This window comes from Emys orbicularis, chromosome 5, assembly GCF_028017835.1.
Source record: "Emys orbicularis isolate rEmyOrb1 chromosome 5, rEmyOrb1.hap1, whole genome shotgun sequence".
NCBI classification, from domain to species: Eukaryota; Metazoa; Chordata; order Testudines; family Emydidae; genus Emys; species Emys orbicularis.
Window position 1 is genome coordinate 11,814,191 of NC_088687.1, and position 18,581 is coordinate 11,832,771.

Genomic DNA, 18,581 nt, shown 5'->3' on the forward strand with positions numbered 1-18,581 from the left:
TCTGCTGGGCAGCCAAATTCATGACTGCATGCTACAGACACTCAAATTGTGCCACCGTGTCTGAAGCACGGTAGAAATCATCTGCCGCATAAATTGGCAAAGGTACCATGTAAACACCAAAGCGCTCCGTTCCTTATCACCAGCTGTGAAGCATTTATAGAAAAATGTCAAACAAGCACATCTTCAGATGTGTGTGGGAAAATGTTTTGTCTCCCTGTGCATCAGCACTCGATCCACTTCAGTATGGGTGGATATGCGATGACCGTTCCAAATCTGTTTCCCAAAATTGTACCAGACAATGTCTCACTTGATAAACTTCAGAATATCTGGAGGAGCAAGTGCTCTTGTGGGAGTGTGATACCATGTAAATCTGTGAAATGTGGATATAACAGTGCCAAATGGCCTTGTACCATATTCTGTGCAGGACATGGAGGTGAAGAGTGGTGTGTGTGTGTGTGTGTGTGTGTATGTATGTGTGTGTTTTGCAATGACCTGACAAAATCAGCTTTAGCATTTGCAGATGAGAATGTTGATTGACAAATAGTGACCAGTATTGGAATGAATTGCCTAGGGAGGTTGTAGAATCTCCATCATTGGAGATTTTTAAAAGCAGGTTGGACAAACACCTGTCAGGGATGGTCGAGATAATACTTAGTCCTGCCATGAGTGCAGGGGACTGGGCTAGAGGAGGTCCCTTCCAGTCCTATGATTCTATATCAGGACACTCGACTGTAGTTTGAATGAGAGAGAATCATTTATGATTCCAAATGAAGCATTTGGTTAAAATTATTATTAGAATTAGAACGTTGTGTATGTGTAATAATATTTGTTGAATATTTTTCACATTAAAAGGAGTGGGCAGTGTTTCAAATGAAGATTGAGGTCTGTGCTGTAACCCTCGAATCCCCTCCTCATGTACCCCTGTTGTTCACATAGGTATGGTCATTGATTGATATTGCGAATGTTAAATACATGCATTTCAGGTATTAAAAGTCTTCTACCTTGATTTTGTATGCCCCACATCATGCAAATGCTTACTGATGATGGGGTGGTGAGAGTGAGATGACGTCAATATATCAAAATGCTCAGCAGTGCTCGTGTCGTCAGGCAGATTCTTAAAATGGATGAGCTTGGGACACCGAATCCACCAAAAAGCCTTGTATGGCCCCGAAAGCAAGACTGACCCGAGAGGCTGCCATGCTATTCTCCCCCTCGCCCCCCATACAGTCTCTTGGGCTACCATCCCTCTCTTGCAAACAGGGAAGAGAGCAATTAGGTTTAGATATCCTGGCCACTGAGAACATAATCCCCTGGGGTGCTGGTGAGTACCAGCATGGTAAGGCTACACTCCAGACTAATTATTCTTTTGTACTAGAATTAACTTTTAACCCTTGTGATGATTACTTCTGGGAGGGAGGAGAGCTTCCTTTCTGCTCTGCTACATCGCTTGCCTCCTGCTCTTGGATAGGGAATTTAGGTGTTCACAGTTCAGTTTGCAGGTAAGGTTGCTTTAGTGAATAGTAGATGACGAGAGCTTGGCATTTCATGCATACTTAACACAAGTTAACAGCTGGTGAGCTCAGATGGTCAGAGCCAGGTAGGACCTTCCTAAAACTCTAAGCTTGTTAAATATTAAGAATTACACCAAAAATGGGGGGGGGGGGGAAGGAGAAAGAAAAGCTCTAAAAACTTAAACTGGCCAAATAATTCACACTGAATAGCATTCAACATGTTTGTGGAGTCCCCCCCACTGCCCCTGTTGGCATGTTGTCCTGCAGCAGGTTGTCAAATTTTTGAATGTCTGTCTGAAATTCTTCCTGAATCTCTTCAAAGAATAATTCAGGGTCTGTGCAGGGTGTTGTCTGCGTTCATTGTGTTCTGAGCTGTGATGGTTCTTTCAATCCCGTGGTGATATTTCTAGTCCCTGATTGGGTGACTCATTTCACGAATGAGTGCGCCCTGGGACTCTCATAACCTAAGGTACAATTTGAAATAGGTATTGAGTAATAAATACTCAAATAATACCTTTTCCAGGAGTACTTGCAATAGTGACGTTCAGGCATTTGAATATTCATGGAAGCAAAAATGTTCAGACATGTCCTACAGAAATTGTTGGTTATTGCTGTGCCTTTGTCTCCCTATCCCGCATCCTCCCTTTCCATCATGCATGCCCTTTGCTCCTTTCTTCTTCCCATGCTAACTTCTGTTCCTCTAGCTTCTTCCCCCTGCCCTGCAGTGTGGTAGCACTTTCGTGCTGCTGGGACCTCCTCTGAAATGTCTCTGGTAATGGCTTCCACTCCTGAAGAGCATGGGAAGATTAGGGGTTCAGTGCCAGTTGACTAAACTCTTGGAGGAACTCTGCAGGTTTCCAAAACAGGGGGACTCATTGAGAGAGGCCATTTTCCTGGATCACACCCGTCCTACAGTGAATTATTAAAGCATGGACGGTTAATTCCAAACACTCGGAAGAGTCCCTGAAGCGGTGTAGTTTTGGAGAGGTTCTGGGGTCCATTGGAATGCAGCATTCGCGCACCGCGGTTAGTGACACTTGCTGTGGGCATGGACGGATGGATGGTACGGCAGAGGAGTGGAGAAGAGTGTGGTGTCCATCTTGCCCTGACCAAGTCTGGCTTCCATGGTTTAGCGGGAGGTGGCTGTTCTCTGGCGTGGGTAGAAGCACAGATGAGTTCATGCTGGTAGGCAGAGGATTTATGCAGCAACTCGCTTGGCTGTTGAGACGAGGCTCCTTATGTTTGGTAAGAATTATGGCCATTTACCAGCAGGAACGTTAGAAGACTGAACAATGTTGTTGTCTTTTATACAATAGTGACCGGAAAAAAGTCTGCGTGTGCCTTCCCTGATGGTGTAGGTGCTTTTTGAGACCAGTCAGTGTAACCTTAACCAGATTAAACCTGTAACCTCCTCAGGCTGAGTAGCTTCCCGCCAGGAAACTTAGGAGCAGTTAGAGGCCAAAATTGCAGCTGGCTCGACTAGAACTGCGGTGACCGGGACCTTACCGCACTTAAGAGCTGTGCCCAGGGAAGAGCTGCTAGTCTGGGGAGCCTGGCAGGTTCTGCTGGGAAAGCTGGGAACCTCCCCAGGCAGGCAGCCAAGATTATTTCCCTCTTCCTTCTTTCTGTGAAATGCCAGGGAAATCTCTCTGACACAGAACAAAGGCTGCATTATCAGGCCTTCCAGAGTCAGGAAATCCCACTCCTAATATGGGGTCCATAAAGCCATGTTGTGCCTATGTGATAATGTCTACTCCTGGTTTTTACACGTAACCTTTAGAATATTAACACTGCGAGTGTTGTCTGTGGGAGAAGTAGGATGTTCATTGCAGCCGTTGCTGTGATCGGAGCAACTTGGACAGCTGGGATTTCCTGACTTGAGGGTCATGATTGTTAATGCCCCGTCACAACTGTACACTTACTTTTTCTTTTTTGCAAGTAATTTTTATTATTCACTTTGTCCTATTGGGATCCAGGATGTGGGCGGGCAAAGCCCGCCCACTGCTAAAGGATCCCCCCCAGCCTAAGGGGGGGTCCACAGGACCTGGAGACCAAAAAATTACGGGGGACAACTAATAAAAGAACAGGGACAGGAGTGAGGTCAAAGGGTCAAAAGAAGGGAACCAGACTTTGTGCTGGGTGGTGCTATGAGACCCTACCCTCCTGGTCAAGAGGAGCCATGCCATAGCCAAGGGGAACATCTGCTCATGTGTGTGACGGCTCCTTGGCTCACACAGCAATATGGCTTTGAGTAGGAATACCTCTCCGATACCCTATTCGGTGTATAGAGCTGTGCTCAAATACGGGCCAGAAGAGCTCGTTTACCCTACCCACCGCCCCCAAGTACCCACCCAGGGTTCCAGTGACAGCCATGTCCAGGGACCCTGTTGTAACATGGTTAGTAGGGTTAACCATGTTAAATCAATTCTAGGGTTAACTGCCCCCCCTCCAGGGTACCCCTGTGGGTCTCAAGTCTCCAGCCATCTATGGGTGGATATTGTCATGCTGTCTGGAGTGGTTCATGACTGAGTGCGCCAACCACAGGGTGCACACACCAACCTGGTGGTATGTTCTATACCTAGATTTCACCAAGTCTGTAACAAATGTGAACTCCCGGATCCCTGTGACAGTCTTACCATGGAGTCACAGACAGTCCCTGTGGGCTCTCCAGTCTATCTTGTCACCCAGGCAAAAGCTGGACTTCGTGATAAATGGTCACTTACCCCCAAAATCACAAAATAGTCAGGTTTCTCCCAGTTCCAAGAGACCAGTCACTTATGCCAGGTCAGTTTGTACCTTAAATCTCACACCGAAGACAACATTGGTAGCCAATCCTATAGGAAACTAATGAATGATTTATTAACTAGGAAAAAGAAATGAGTTATTTATAGGTTAATACAGGTATCCTATATGCACAAATGAGTTCAGTCTATGGTTCCAAAAGGTGACATTGAATGTCTTTTCAGGGCTAACCCAGGTTGACCCTGGGGATCTCTGCTTTTTGTTGCATAACTCCAGCCGTTGTAAGAGTTCAAACAGCAAAGAGATGAACAATCTTCATGTCTACTGTCTTTATTTCCCTCTTCCTACATTCCAACCAATGGGACGAGTCCTTCTGCATGTTCTTCTCCATGGGTAGATGGGGCAATCGAAAAAGCTTTTGTCCTACAATGGCCCACTTAAGTTTAATAGTCCTCCTGGATGGGCGGGGGAAGCTACTCTTCCCGTCTGTAGTCACAAGTTCAGGGCAGGCATTTTTACAATGATAATACACGGATATTGTACTTTGTAGCATGGAATATAGATGTTACAAGTAAGATAATGCAGCAACTTACAAGCATTTTCTAGAGTCTAAACACCTCCTTACAAGTCTAACACCTGCCTTGAACGCTAGTAACATAGAGGGGAGCTGGGCTGGTTTCCAGCTATGAATTTGTCAGTGCTCTGCTGACACCTACAGGCTTGCCAAGAGTTGGCACCTGCTTTACTAGCGTGTCCGGGATCCACATCCCTCTCCCTCCGGATGGTGGTTTTAGGGTTGCATCTCCCTGCCATTCACTGTGCTGATCACCCAGCAGGCCTGACCTCAGTCCAGCACATGCAATTCTGCTCTCTCCCATGTGTGTGACAGCGTTACCAGCAACCTGCCAGCATTTACAGAGCACAGTCTGTTTACTTAGGACAAAAACAACTAGAGAAAAGTCACACAACAGTAAACAGTCGACACACATGCTAAGCTTACCACGTGTCACCCATCTTCCACTTGGAGAGGCTGGCAAGTTCCAGTCCTTCCAACCCTTCTAACAGGGTTTTGCTCTCTCTGTTAGTCGGACGTCAATTTGAGGATCAAACGGGGGTCCCTGAGTCAGTTCACACTGCTCCTTTATACCAACAGCCCATTCTTTTCTTGAACCCAGTCTATGCAGTTCTGCCTAGGGGCAGTACTTCAGTGGAGCTGGTTACCTGTCTGAAAACTTGTAGTAATTGCCCCCTGCTGATTTTAGTTCCTGGAGGAAACCATAACCTTCTCCGAGGGAGCTAGAATACAATCCCTCGCTCACACAAATACATGTAACATTTATCGCTGCACAAGTCTCTGGGTATTCTCTGTGCCTGTAGTGCACCTCCCACTATACTAGCCTTTTGAAGCTTCCACGCTTCGGAGGTCTACCTCTGGCACAGTAGTAGTTATTTGCATTACTGTAGTGCCTGGGAACCCTAGTTGTGGATCAGAACCCCACTGGCTTAGGTGCTGCAAAAACCCAGAACAAAAATTTGATCCCTTCCATAAGACAGTAGACAAGTGGTTACGGAAACGGTCAGTCAGTAGTGTTTGGTGTCCTTGGCCGTGGTCTCCGCACGTCAGCTGCCTAGCTATTGCCAAGTTTTTTGTAGCGATCGCAGCAAAGGAGCGTTTGAAGGAGGGATTGGAAGGAAGGACAATGAGGTGGCTCTGCAGATGTTTGTTAGGAGCACCTCCCAAGCATAAGGGGCAGCTTGGGTGAATGCACTGAGGGATTTGTTTGAACAAGTGGGCAGTGGAGACTGGCATCCTTGGAGAGCAGGGGTGGGAGTCAACATTTTGATAGTAAATGAGATGGTAAGTAGCGTGGGGATAGACCCGGAAAGGCCAGCAGTTGTTTGGCCCAATATTACAACAGGAGACACTGTTTTCAGCCATGTAGAGACCTAGCTGTGTCCCAGAAGTGATCTTCAGATTCTCTCTTAGCCATCATAATTTTAGCTTTTATTTTTTCTGCCGTAGCTGGATGTGTTTCTTTAGGGCTGTGAATATCTGCTGTGATGTTTTTCATGGCCATGTTAGTAGCCTCTAGCCTAAGATTTTAATTTCCTTCTTCCCTTTTGACTTTGGGGTTTCTGACTGGCTCTTTGAATCATTTTCTACCGTTTAGTGTCACTGAGCTACTTAGTTCGCAGGATTCCCCCCTGAAAGATCTGGAACTTAGTTATGTGGCTGTCACTGTAGCCTAACGACTCAACTAGAGTTACTTATTGAACCAAGTCCTGTGTTACTTAGGGCTCTGTAGATAATAGCCTCTTCTTTTGCACGCTCGAGAACTAGCTGTTGTTACCAGTGTTGAGAAATCGCTTCAGGAAGCTTTGCCCTGGTATGACATTGGAACAGTTTCTTTGAGAAGTTGAAGTCACCCATTATAACATTCTCTCCTGATCTGGAGATCTACTAGCATATGTGTATTCCTATAACTTGGGATTTGAATCCATAAACGTTCTACTGCATGATCCCATGCAATCAGAATTTCCCCCTGTAGATTCTATGGACTCTTTTAGCTACGTTGCTACTCCCCCACCTCTGACCTAATCTGTCCCATCGCCAGGTATTGTATCCCATTGACTCTTGCCATCTGACCATGTTCCTATAATGTCTGCTGGATCAAATCCCTCTTCAGTTGCCAAGTCTTCTAGCTCGCCAATCTTTGCTTTGAATTTTCTTGCAGAGGTTTGGACGCTTATCCGATGAGGGGGTTGACCGTGTGCTTATTTTGAATTAACTCCTTCAACTGACACCTTATAGCTGCTCTGGAATTTTACCTTTGGGGTTCGGGCCAGCATGTTATCCACCTACATAACATACAGAATGGAAATGTTTTGTGAGGAGCTGGGCAGTGAAGTTGATCGTCCGTAGCTTAAACCTGGTTTTGTGTCCTTTTGAAAACTCGCCCTTGTTTTTTGCAGATAATATCCCACAGTTGAGGCGGAGAGGGCACTTTTCTAAGTGCCCCGAGGAATACAAGCATTACTGTGTCAAAGGGCGATGTCGGTATGTCATGGCCGAAGAGACGCCAGCTTGCGTGTAAGTAAAACTTCCAAACCACGGGGAAGGACACAAAATTGCACTAACCGGGGCTTGAAACAGTGGAAATATTTAGCTATCGGCACACCGACTCCTAACTAACTTGATCCACGTAACCCCCACTTGCTTCCTCGGCACTGGGGGGCTGTTCCAAAGTGTCAGGAGCTTTTTGAAAGGATGACGCAGACGCTCCTACTGAAACGTGAGAGCAGGAAAGTCTTGAATCTGGTTCAAGGTTGGAACCTTTCCCAGGCCGGCTGAAAGTACGCAAGCAAAATCTTCTGTGTCAAATAGTATTTAGGTTTTCCAGTAACACAGAGGCCCACAGGTGATGATAGTGGGACGGAGCCTTTTGTGAAACCTTTCTTCTCATGGAAAATATAAATAGAAAGCTTGGCTAGTTGTCTTCCTAGGTACTTTGAGTACAAGTCTGGGGTAAACAAATTTTTAACTAGAGATCAAAACTATTCATAAAGGGCCTGATCTTGCTCATCTTGCAGCTAATGGCAAAGCTCTCTCTGTCTTCAGCAGCAGGATCCGTTCCCTGAAGCAGCTCGGAGAAGGGCTAAGATCGCCTGCTGTAGCAGCCCGACGGTTTGATCTTTCCCCTGCCACTCTAGCGAAGCTGCTGTTAAATTCCATTACAATATGGCCAGCCTGCTGCTTTCCAGCGAAGCTGCCCGTCTGTTCTCTGCCGGGAAGGGACACTGGATCCGCTTGCTCTGAATTGGAGTGGTCACAGATGTGTCGAGGTTGTGACGGGTTGGACCCCGCCCTTTTTGGGGTGCCACCTGATGTGCTGGGGTCCCACTGAGCCTGCCTGTCGCATCAGCCTGGGCTTCCCTCGTTCTGTGTTGCTGTCAAGCCCCTTTTCAGCCCCCACACAAGTAGGGACATGCCCAACTGTAGAATCACGCAGAGGCCTTGGCTACACTTGCGAGTTACAGCGCAATAAAGCCGCCCACAGCGCTGTACCTCACTCCCCGTCCACACTGGCAAGGCACGTACAGCGCTGTATCTCCGTGGCTACAGCGCTGCAGGTACTCCCCCTCCCCGAGAGGAATATGTAGTGACTACAACTCCCGGGTGTCAATGTGAACGAGGAGTTAACTTGCTGCACTGTGATAATCCCCTTATCAAGTGGCCACTCTTCTCATTGTTGTGATCGGCTCCAGGAACGCGGAAGTGCCGTTTCCAAGCTCCGTAGCAGAGAGAAAAAGCAAACATTTGGCTGTTTGCTTTGAGTGAGTGAATGAGAAGCAGGGAGGGCAGGGGGGTCGGAATTGCAAGGCAGCGTGCTCAGCACCCCAAAAACCACTCTCTCTGCCCCCACGCTCCCGTCACACTCCACCCCACCCCTTTTGAAAAGCACGTTGCAGCCACATGAATGCTGGGATAGCTGCCCATAATGCACCGCTCCCAATGCCGCTGCAAATGTGGCCACGCCAGTGCGCTGGCAGCTGTCAGTGTGGACAGACTGCAGCGCTTTCCCTACTCAGCTGTAGGGAGGCGGGTTTAACTCACAGCGCTGTACAGCTGCAAGTGTAGCCATACCCAAGGTCTGCGATCAGCTCTCCATGGGAGGACTCAGCTAGGGGAATGGGCCGCACTCCAGTGCACACACCCTCTGGAGTGTAAACCCAAAATAATATTATCTTGCGCAGTATGGAAAGATCTGCACAGCGCAAGCTCCTAAAAATTGCCCCCTCCCTGAATGTGGAAGGAGATAGGCACAGCTTCCCCCCCCCCCCCCCCCATGAATTGAACAAACTGGGTTTTGAAATAAACAAAAAATAAGTTTGTCTACAAAAGGTAAATTTGAAGTGATTAGAAGGGATAGCAAACAGAACAAAGGAGATTACTGAGCAAATAAAACAAAACATACAAACTAAGCTTAATACACCAAAGAAACAGGTTACAAAGTCATTTCTCACCCTACATGTTGTTGTAGGCGGGTTGCCGGGTTTTTGCAGCTCAGAGTTCCAGTTATGTCTCTCTACAGGTTAGACCCCGGTCTCAGCCTGGACTCAGCCCTTGCCTTTCTCCAGGTGTTTTTAGCAGTCTTCCTTCCTGGGCGGGGAAGCAGTGGAGAAGAGCCAGGGTTGACTGACTTCCCAGCCTTAAATAGAACGTACAAAAGGTGGGAATCCTTTGTTTCCAGTGGAAAAATACCAGCAGTGCCCAAGGTGACATCATCACATGACCCTGCAGTGCCAAAGCAACATCTCAGGAAGGTGGGAGATTAGTATCTTCAAAGTCTTGTTGTTCTTCTTAATGGCTCATCCAGGCTGATTGCCGACTGTCTGGTGGGCGTTCCCCCAAATACACACACAGTTGTAATTGTTACATAGCCAATATTCCTAACTTCAGATGCAGAAATGATACATGTATACAAACTGGGGAAACACATTCCGTAGATCATAACCTTTCCAATGATACCTCACTGGACCTATCTTGCATAAAACATAGCTTAGTTATGCCCTATTCATATCCTAACAATATTTCTATGAAGAATATGGGCGTGATGTGACACCGGTATCTTGTGTGTTTTTCTAACCACAGTTTTGTCCTTCATTCAGTGTTATCCCACAGTGCAATATATTTCTCCGTTTGCTGTAATTACCTGGAGTGAATTGTCCATGATGAAGATAGTTTCCAAGATGAACAAAAATATCTTACAACGGGGAGTTCGGTGGCACCTTAAAGACTAACAGATTTATTAGGGCATAAGCTTTCATGGGTAAAAAACCCACTTCTTCAGGTGCATGGAGTGAAAATCCTCGTGGTTTTTTTTTTTTTAAATATCTTAAAATCTGTTGGTGGTTTTTTTTTTTTTTTTAGTTTTTTTGCATTTTAAGAATTGGACGGGAGAGAGGTGGAAATATTGGGCATTGCACTCTTCAAAATGTGTCCTCATTTTATACCCACTGCCTGCTGGGAAAACGTGGCCCATAGCGCTCCAGTTTTACTCGTTAGGTCTCCTGCACATGACGACTCTTCCTTGCTGGGTTAAAGTCTTTCAACATACAGTTCCATTGCATTGAGAGTGCCGTAAGGAGCAATAATGATATCCGGGAGAAGCTTGTGACTGACTATATAATCTAAGCTTTCATTTTACACAGAAATAAAAGTAGCTTTCAAAACTGATGTCTAGGTACTTATCTGGCCCCATTGCCGTGGTGTGAGCACTTCACATTCTTTAGTGCACGTATCTTCATGGCCCGCAGGAGTCTGTGTGGCTCAGGGACCTGAACCCGAGGTCTCCCAAGGCCTAGTCTGTGGAAGCTGATCGCTGTGCATTTGCCCTGGTGATTTTGGAAAGTAGGGGAAAGGTTTTCCACTGTCCAAACCAAGCCGCTCCTATTCAGGACTTCCTCAGCAAGAGGGAGGGATAGCTCAGTGGTTTGAGCATTGGCGTGCTAAACCCAGGGTTGTGAGTTCAGTCCTTGAGGGGGCCATTTAGGGATTGGGGGGGAACCCACCACAACTGTCAGGGACAGTACTTGGCCCTGCTAGTGAAGGCAGGGGACTGGACTCAATGACCTTCAAGGTCCCTTCCAGTTCTGCAGGATGTGTTCTCTTAATATATGGAGATATACCTATGGTTATCCTTAAGGACGTGACTAATTCCACTGATTTAGTGGAGCAACTTGTGCTTAAAGTGAGGGCATAAGAACCTGGCTGAAGTGGGGGCTAGAGATCCTACTTGCTCTCACTCTTATGTGTGCACACCGAGGCCTGGTCTGCACTACAGAGCTAGGTCGACGCAAGGCAGCTTACGTCCACCTAACTATGGAAGTGTCTAGGCTTCAATTTTGCTCCCGCCGATGTAACTGCCCCACTACTTTGACTTAACTCCACCTCCACGAGCAGCGTGGAGTCAAGGTCAATGTAGTTAGGTCACCGCAGTGTCTGTGTAGACACTGCATTGTTTCTGTCGACTGTTAATGGCGTTCAGGAGTCGTACCACACTGACAGTACAATCGAGGCACGCGGCTCTGGTGAGGACGCACACCGCCGACACAAGGAGTAAAAGTACGTGCGCAAGTGATGCGATTACTGCGGCAGTGGTAGTGTAGACATGGCCTCGCACACCAGGTGGCAGGAAGTCAGTGGCTGTCCCATGAAGATTTTGGGGGTAGGAACAAAGGTCACTGTTCTTCCCCCTTGCAAGCCCTCCCCCCCAAGTGTTCCAAGAAGGCAGCTGCACAGGTACATGGCGAAGGTGGGATGCAAGGTTTGAACAACCTTTTACCCTCCGTTCATGAATGTGGGGCCAGGATATGTATGAGTCTCAGCTTTTGGCCTCAAACATTCGCACAGCCCCTCGCCTGCTGAGCTTTGGCGAACTGGCTGGGCTTTGCACTGGAATGGCTGTTAGAATGACGGCTGCACGCTTCATGTCGGTGCCTCGGTGCTTGTGATTTGGGGGAATAGTGAGCTTTAGATAATGCTAATTACCGTAATCCACACTAACATTCCTCTGATGGTGACTGTGCATTTGTTCAGTGTTCGCCGTTTGCTCTGCCCTGTGCCGGGTGCCAAAATCTAGTCCCTCCCCAGGGACTATACAGCCAGAAGCGCCTGCCGTCTGTGTGCATCTGACTTTTCACGCTGTTGCTCTAGCACTTCCACCAATACGAACCGTGGGAGAGCGAGTGTAGATGGGCCACTGGTGTTTATCCTGCTAGGCCCTTTCAGATCAACCTCCCACTGATGCTCGCCTTCCTGTGGGCAGGAGTGTGTGGGGGGCACTGCTGGTGATGGAGGGATGTTACAGTGGATTGACCCCCACAATGCCTAAGGGAGGAAAGGAGAGAGATTCAGGATGAAGATTTTTACCCTGAGTCCCTCTCCCTGTGTGTGCTCTCTTCACGTCTGTACCTTACGTACTGTGGATTTCATTTGCCCTTCTGAACAGAAGGCATGGAATCGGCTTCACCAGACAGCTGGGGAGGTGTTTACATTCAGTCCACTCTTGGAGAGCACTTCATCAGGGGGACTGGGACTTGGCTTGTAGTGGCTGGCTCACAAGTCAGCTGATGAGGTTCCATTTCTGCAGCAAAAAGATTTTCAAGGCCCAGGGTGATTTTTGGCAGCTGTGCCGTTTCAGACCGGTGGAAAGTGACTCCCCACATTCCAAGCTGAGGGTAACTCCGCACCCTTGCGAATGCTGCAGTTAACCTTGAGAAATTTGAAAATACAGTAAAATCTGCCCAAGATAATGAGCCTTTACTAGCCAGTCTCTTTCCCAGAATAAACTGGGTGCCCTGCTGCTGTAATAGGAGGTCGTCTCTGGTTGGTATCGATTTGTGTTGGCGCGTGAGTGGTCTCCAGGCAGGTTTGCGCTCTCCCTGCCTGCTGTGAGTGACGCTGGCAGCAAGTGTTCTCAGTGGGGCACTCCTTGGAGAGCCAAAGCCCAAGACCCTGCAGGAAAAACCAAACCACCCGTCTCTGATCACCGGCCCGTGTCCCTCCCTGATGAGTTCCAGGGTCCAAGGGGCACCCTGCGCTCAGGGGTGGCGTATTAACACTTTGGGTGGGACCTGCTCCACCAGGCATGTATGAGCAAGCTTGAAGCTGAAAGAGGTTATGCTTGGCTTTAACCCATCCCTGACCACAGCTGCAGCAGCCTGGTGGCAGGGTTCACCCAAAGGGTCCTCTGGGCCCCGGGCTTTGATGCAATGGATAGTAACTTGGGGCCCGATCCTGCAAAGCCTTGCTCATATAGGGCTGGATTGTCACAGCCCTGCCTCAGGGAGGCAGGACCCCTCTCTTGCTCCCTGCTCAGACTGTGACTCCAGGTGCATGGCCCCTGCTCCGCCTGATCCCCCCCCGCCTGTGAGCCAGGTGGTGGAACCCTGGTTGCCGTAGGAAAGGAAGTGAAGTAACGTAGTCATTCCCCAGAGCGAGGGGGAGGGACGGTGCGGGAGCCACACTTCATGCTGGGCTCTGTTCCTGGGACAGCATGACTATGTGCTGCCCCTTGCACAGGGCAGCTGGCGGAGTTACGATGCAGCTCTCAACGATTGTGTCCGTGTGCGCGTTCGAAGGACCTGGCCTTTGATTCCCGTTCCTGTGACCGTTGGGTGTTCTCGTCGGAGTGCCAAGTCTTTATGTTGTCCCTCTTTCCCTCCCTCTTGCAGCTGCGAGAAAGGCTACACGGGCGCAAGATGCGAGCGAGTGGACATCTTCTACCTGAGAGGAGATCAAGGCCAGATTGCAGTGATTTGCTTGATCGTTGCCATGGTGGCGCTGATCGGCCTGATAATATGCATCTGCACGTGCAGTCAGTAAGTATGCTTGTGTGTTTTGCATCTCTGTGTTGTGCAAGTGCATATGAACACTAGCGAGGTCTGTCTAACTCCTCCACCGCTTCTACAACAGGGGGGTTTGGCCTGGAAAGGAAACATCAGGCATTACTAGTAGCCTTTTGAGGAATGCGTCAAGGGATGCGCTCATGATGGTTCTCATCGTGGCTTTGCAATACAATTTATTTCTCATTGCTCCTAATAACCCCAGGGTACATCAGCACAGCAATAAAAGACCCGTGGCACAGAGTCCAGCTGACCCGGCCTTCTGGGGCTTGGGCTGTGAGGCTAAAAATAGCAGGGTAGGTGTTTGGGCTAGAGCCTGGGCTCTGAAATCCAGTGGGCGGGGCAGATCTCAGAGTCCGGGCTCCAGCCCAAGCCTGGACATTTGCGCTGTTCTTTTTAGCCCCCACGCCTCAAGCCCAAGCCAGCTGACGCTGGCCCTGTCCCCTTTCAAGACCCAATCCTGCAGCACTGCACTGCAGTGGCTAGGAGCTTTGCCATTGATTTCAAGGGATGCCAGACCCAACCTGACAGATGAAAACTGTTGTTGGGTTCCTGCCAGCATTGGATTTTTCTGCAGGGTAGCGATTGGTAGTGTGGTAGTGTCTAGGAGCCCCAGTCACGGTCCAGGGCCTCATTCTGCTGGGCGCCGTGCAGGCAAACAATAGGACTGTTCTTGCCCCAAAGATCTCACACATTTATTTTTGAGGATGGTGGACTCCCTCTTACTCCACCAAGAACCTCTGACTGATGCAAATGCCTGCTGCAAAAGGAGTAGCCCCTATGCCGGGCCTGCTAATCCCCGGAACAAGCGCTGAGCAGGACAGAAGTTACCCATTGTTTTGGTATACAAGCAAGTGGCAATGAGAAGTGGGGCCCACGAACGCCTCCCAAGAGGGACCGATGGATTGAAGGTGGAGGTAGTGGGTCTGAGTACATGGGTTAGAACTCCAGTCTAGCTCTTCCCTGGACTCCCGCTGTGGACAATTCACTTGACCGCTGGAAGGGCTGGTCTAGGCACCGTTTTTGTACCGATTTAATTATAGCTGTTTCTAGGAAGGCCTGAGGCTTCAGTGCTTTGCTGAATTGGAGCCCCAGGGCCCTTTTCAACCTCCACTGAAGTCAGTGGGAGTCTGCATGGATTTTTAATAGGGGTTGGAGGAGAGCTGACCTCAAGTTTGTTCATCTGTAAATTGTGGAGACGAGTTAATGATCTCCTAGGTGTGCTGGGAGGGTTGATCATGGTTTATACAGGGCTCTGAGAAGTGCTCTATGGGTCTTTAAGTGGTGGTGGTGGGGGGGAAGTATGTCTGATTTGAAAGAGACAGTGAATTTCTGCTACTAACCAAGCTAGCTTGGGTTAATCGCTGACTTTGCTTTGCAAGTCACTGTCGGAAGCGCCGCAGGAGGAGAAAGGAAGAAGAAATGGAAACGCTAGAGAAAGATTTGCCTACCAAACAGGAGGATGTCCTAGAGACGGACATTGCATGAAGGTGAATTAGGCTGGGGGCTGGGGGGGATGCAGAAAACGAAGCCCTGTCGATGTCCGGTTTAAACGCCACATGCAGCAGCTGGGTTAGGAGTGACTCTGTAAAAACGGCCCTAGGGGCATCTCTCTGTTTGCCTCCCGGTGACTCCGTACCAGAGTTGCTCAGTCTAAAATTAAAAACTAGATCCTTTTGAAGAGCCAGCCCTGCCAACCCAAGCTGGGCTGTGAAAACCAAGCGGTGTTCTTTCCAGCTCCTGCCCTGTCCCACATGGGGCTTCTGCAGGCCAGAGTCACCCCTCGGGTTCCCCTCTGCAGCTCCATTCGGGGGCTGGGGATGGACAGGAAGGAGGGTGGGGTTGGAACCCAGTGAAAGGTCTGCAGAGGGGTGAGTAGGGCTGGATCCCCTGTGCTCTCCTGCAGCTGGGCCAGGGCAGAGGGGAGTGAAAGGAGGGACATGTGCTGGCAGTAGAGTGAGGAAATACGACTGACTAGAGACGCTCCCCCCACGGCACCAAGAAGAACCACAGGAGGTACCATTGGCACCCCATTCATTAGAGCAGAGCCAAGCTTCACACACGCTTGTCGTTAGCAGGTTCCAGCATGGTTTCCCTGGCTGCGACACAGACACAGTCTCTCTCTCTCTCTGACTCAGAGAGGAGTGTAAAAGCCCCCTGACATAGGGAACGAAGGGGAGCGATAGCCCAGGCTCTGTGGAGGGGCACTGCGTACTTGGGGAAGCGCCAGGGTTGGGGGTCAGGAAGGTGTCCACTGAAAATCCCTGTGGCACTTAGTGCTGGCAGAAATTCCTCTAATTGCAGCCCCCCTCGGAGGTGGGGGTTTATAATAATAATTGTCTGGGTTAGCGAGGTCCCCGTTGTACTGGGCACCCTAATTAGAGACCGTTCCTGGTCTGAAGAGTGTGTGTTCAGTCTGTTACCGGGGCGAGATGAGCCAAAAGCCGCTCGGTTCCTACAGACGTGCCGCTAGTGGGAGCAGGGCCCAGTGACTCGTGGCCAGGGGGGTCCTTCGCTAGCATGAGCCAGGCTCTGTGTGGGCTTCCCCCTGGCTCCCAAGGTTCCCTGGCTTCATCCCTGGCCTCCTTCCCCTTCTGGGCAGGCCTGAACTCCTCCTCTCCCCAAGCACTCAACATTGGCCTAACTCCGCTCCCGTAGAAGCGTTATTGCCAACTCCAATGGAAGCAGAGTTCAGCCAGCACTGAGGGATTTGAAAAATCCTACACAAGACACATCTTCCCCCTCCTTTAAAGCCTAAGTGTTCTTGCACTGAGTTCTGAGTGCCTGTTTTATCTTCTTACGGGCTTCCCTGTGGCAGAGTCGCATTGCGATAGGGGGGTGGTTCTCCCAAAGTCTGTGTACAATCCAGGTGCTATTCACACATTCCTCCCCCCACACCAGCCCATTTCACATGTTTTGGCCCTACGCAGGTTGACCTGCCCCCGCCCACATAGAAACTTTTGGATGTTTTTTAACTCAGAAGTAACACAATTCTAACAAGCCAGGTCTTCATGCTGCTGTTAATACATCTCTCTCTCTCTCTTTTAACCTCCACAGGTTACTGAAGGCACCTGCAGGCAGGTTCCAAACAGCACAATGTCTTGCTCTATTGGAGAGGGACACAGAAGGGCTATTGCCCGGATAATAAAGGCAGATGAATAACAGGTGTTTTTACATTGTTTATTTGTAGCTATGTCTTGTGAAAACAAAGGGCACAAGCGCCATTGAAAGTCTTCTCCTAAATCTCTGAGCTTTCATACGTTTGAGCAATTGTAGCTAACGTTTATCAGGATAACCGATAGGTTTTTAGCAGCAAATTAATGAGTTATGGATCTGGCATATGTAATAAATAGTTTGTGTCAGGGGTTCCCAGCCCATGTTACTGTTTGATCACATGCCATTGCTTCCACAGGACCCTGCCTCATTCAGTGCGCAGGATGGACTGTGCACTAGGAGAGAAACACGGTTATGTAGTGAAGGGGGCTGTTGTCTGTTGGGCCCCTGTCTCCCTTGTTGCAGTTGAAAGGTGTGTAGTGGATGAGGCAGGAATTACAGGGAGAGAAGGAAGGGGCTCCTGGTTAAGGCAGATGCTGCCCCGGAGAATTGGATTCTAGCCCTTCCTTTGCCACAGAGTTCCTATGTGATGCTGGGCAAGTCACTTACACCAAAATGTTCAGTTGGCTATGAATTGTGTTCCTCGTTTTCTGGGTGCCCTGTTTGAGATACCTGGGACCAGAGTTGCAGATGTGCTTTCAACATCTCCAATGCTGTATAATGTTAAGTTCTCTGGAAGATCAGGTGGTAGGCCTCTCAAACTGGGCACCCAAAATTAGTGGACACTTGATAATGATCTTAATCTCTCTGCCTTGGGTCCCCAGCTGTAAAACTGTAGTCCCCGCCCCGAAGCATGGAGGCACTAGAGCATGTCAATTTAACAGCTGTAAGAATTTTTTTAAATTGGGCAAAACAAAATTGTTCCTAATCTTGTCATCAGAAACAGCTGAACCATTTTAGCTGAAACTTTCCAAAATAGAAACACCCAGCATGGAAAGTCTCAGACCAAACAGTTTGTTTTCAGTTGCTTGTAACTTTGTAAGACTATCGTATAATGGAAAGTCGGAGGCACCCTTAACTATAGGTAGGCATGACAGTTAGACTTTTATTTTTATGATTTTGACAGGTAATAAATGTTTATTTTAAAGATTTTTTCCTATTTTTATCTTTTTCGAAATTATGGGAAGGCCAGACAATAGGAGGGGCCAGACAATAAATATTTAATCAATAGACATTGAGATTCAAAAAGCTAGTTTTATAACCATTAAAATACACATTGTCAACATCACATGCCAAAATATACAAAGTAAATATCCTTGCATTAAACTCCAAGTTCTCAAGCAGTGTTTTTCTTTCTTGCCTATCTGTAAATTTAGATGATCATCAATGGATATATTTTTTTCGACCGTTTGAGTGTGTACAATCATGGGCGGTGGGTATTGTCGGCAGGGGAAGGCTGTGCCTCCCCAAACAGCCTGGCATGGCCCCGCCCACACTCCACCAGGCTCTCTCCTGCCTGCTGTTCCCTTCTATGGCCGAGAGGCTGGGCAGGCCGGCTGGGGGTCATGGTGCACAAGGCCACGACATGCCGCGAAACCCGTCCTCCTGACTTTGGGACGACGCTGGGGCCGGAGGCACTCCTGTGGGGCTGCCTGCCTGCCCGCCCAGCACTGGAACCACGCTTGGGCCGGGGGCACATGGGGGTGTGTGTGGTGTGCTCCGGCGGGGGAGCAGAAGGGATGGGGCAGAGGGGGAGGGGCCAGTGGCTAGCCTCCCCCAAGGTCGCGTTCACCCGCTGCCCACGTGTACAAGGTAATCCATGTTTACCCACAGTTACCAGCAAAAAATCTCATCCTTCCAAGCTTA

The 18,581-nt window shown here is 48.9% G+C and overlaps 1 protein-coding gene across 1 annotated transcript in view; it reads left to right on the plus strand.

Moving 5' to 3' along the window:
• BTC (betacellulin) overlaps window positions 1–16,827 on the plus strand; it is a 32,756-nt gene extending 15,929 nt beyond the window's left edge. The window contains exons 3-6 of the mRNA XM_065405111.1: window positions 7,227–7,344; window positions 13,491–13,637; window positions 15,044–15,151; window positions 16,719–16,827. Coding sequence (XP_065261183.1) covers window positions 7,227–7,344; window positions 13,491–13,637; window positions 15,044–15,149 — 371 coding nt within the window. The 3' untranslated portion in view covers window positions 15,150–15,151; window positions 16,719–16,827. The remainder of the gene's footprint in view (window positions 1–7,226; window positions 7,345–13,490; window positions 13,638–15,043; window positions 15,152–16,718) is intronic.
• Window positions 16,828–18,581: the final 1,754 nt, after the last annotated feature.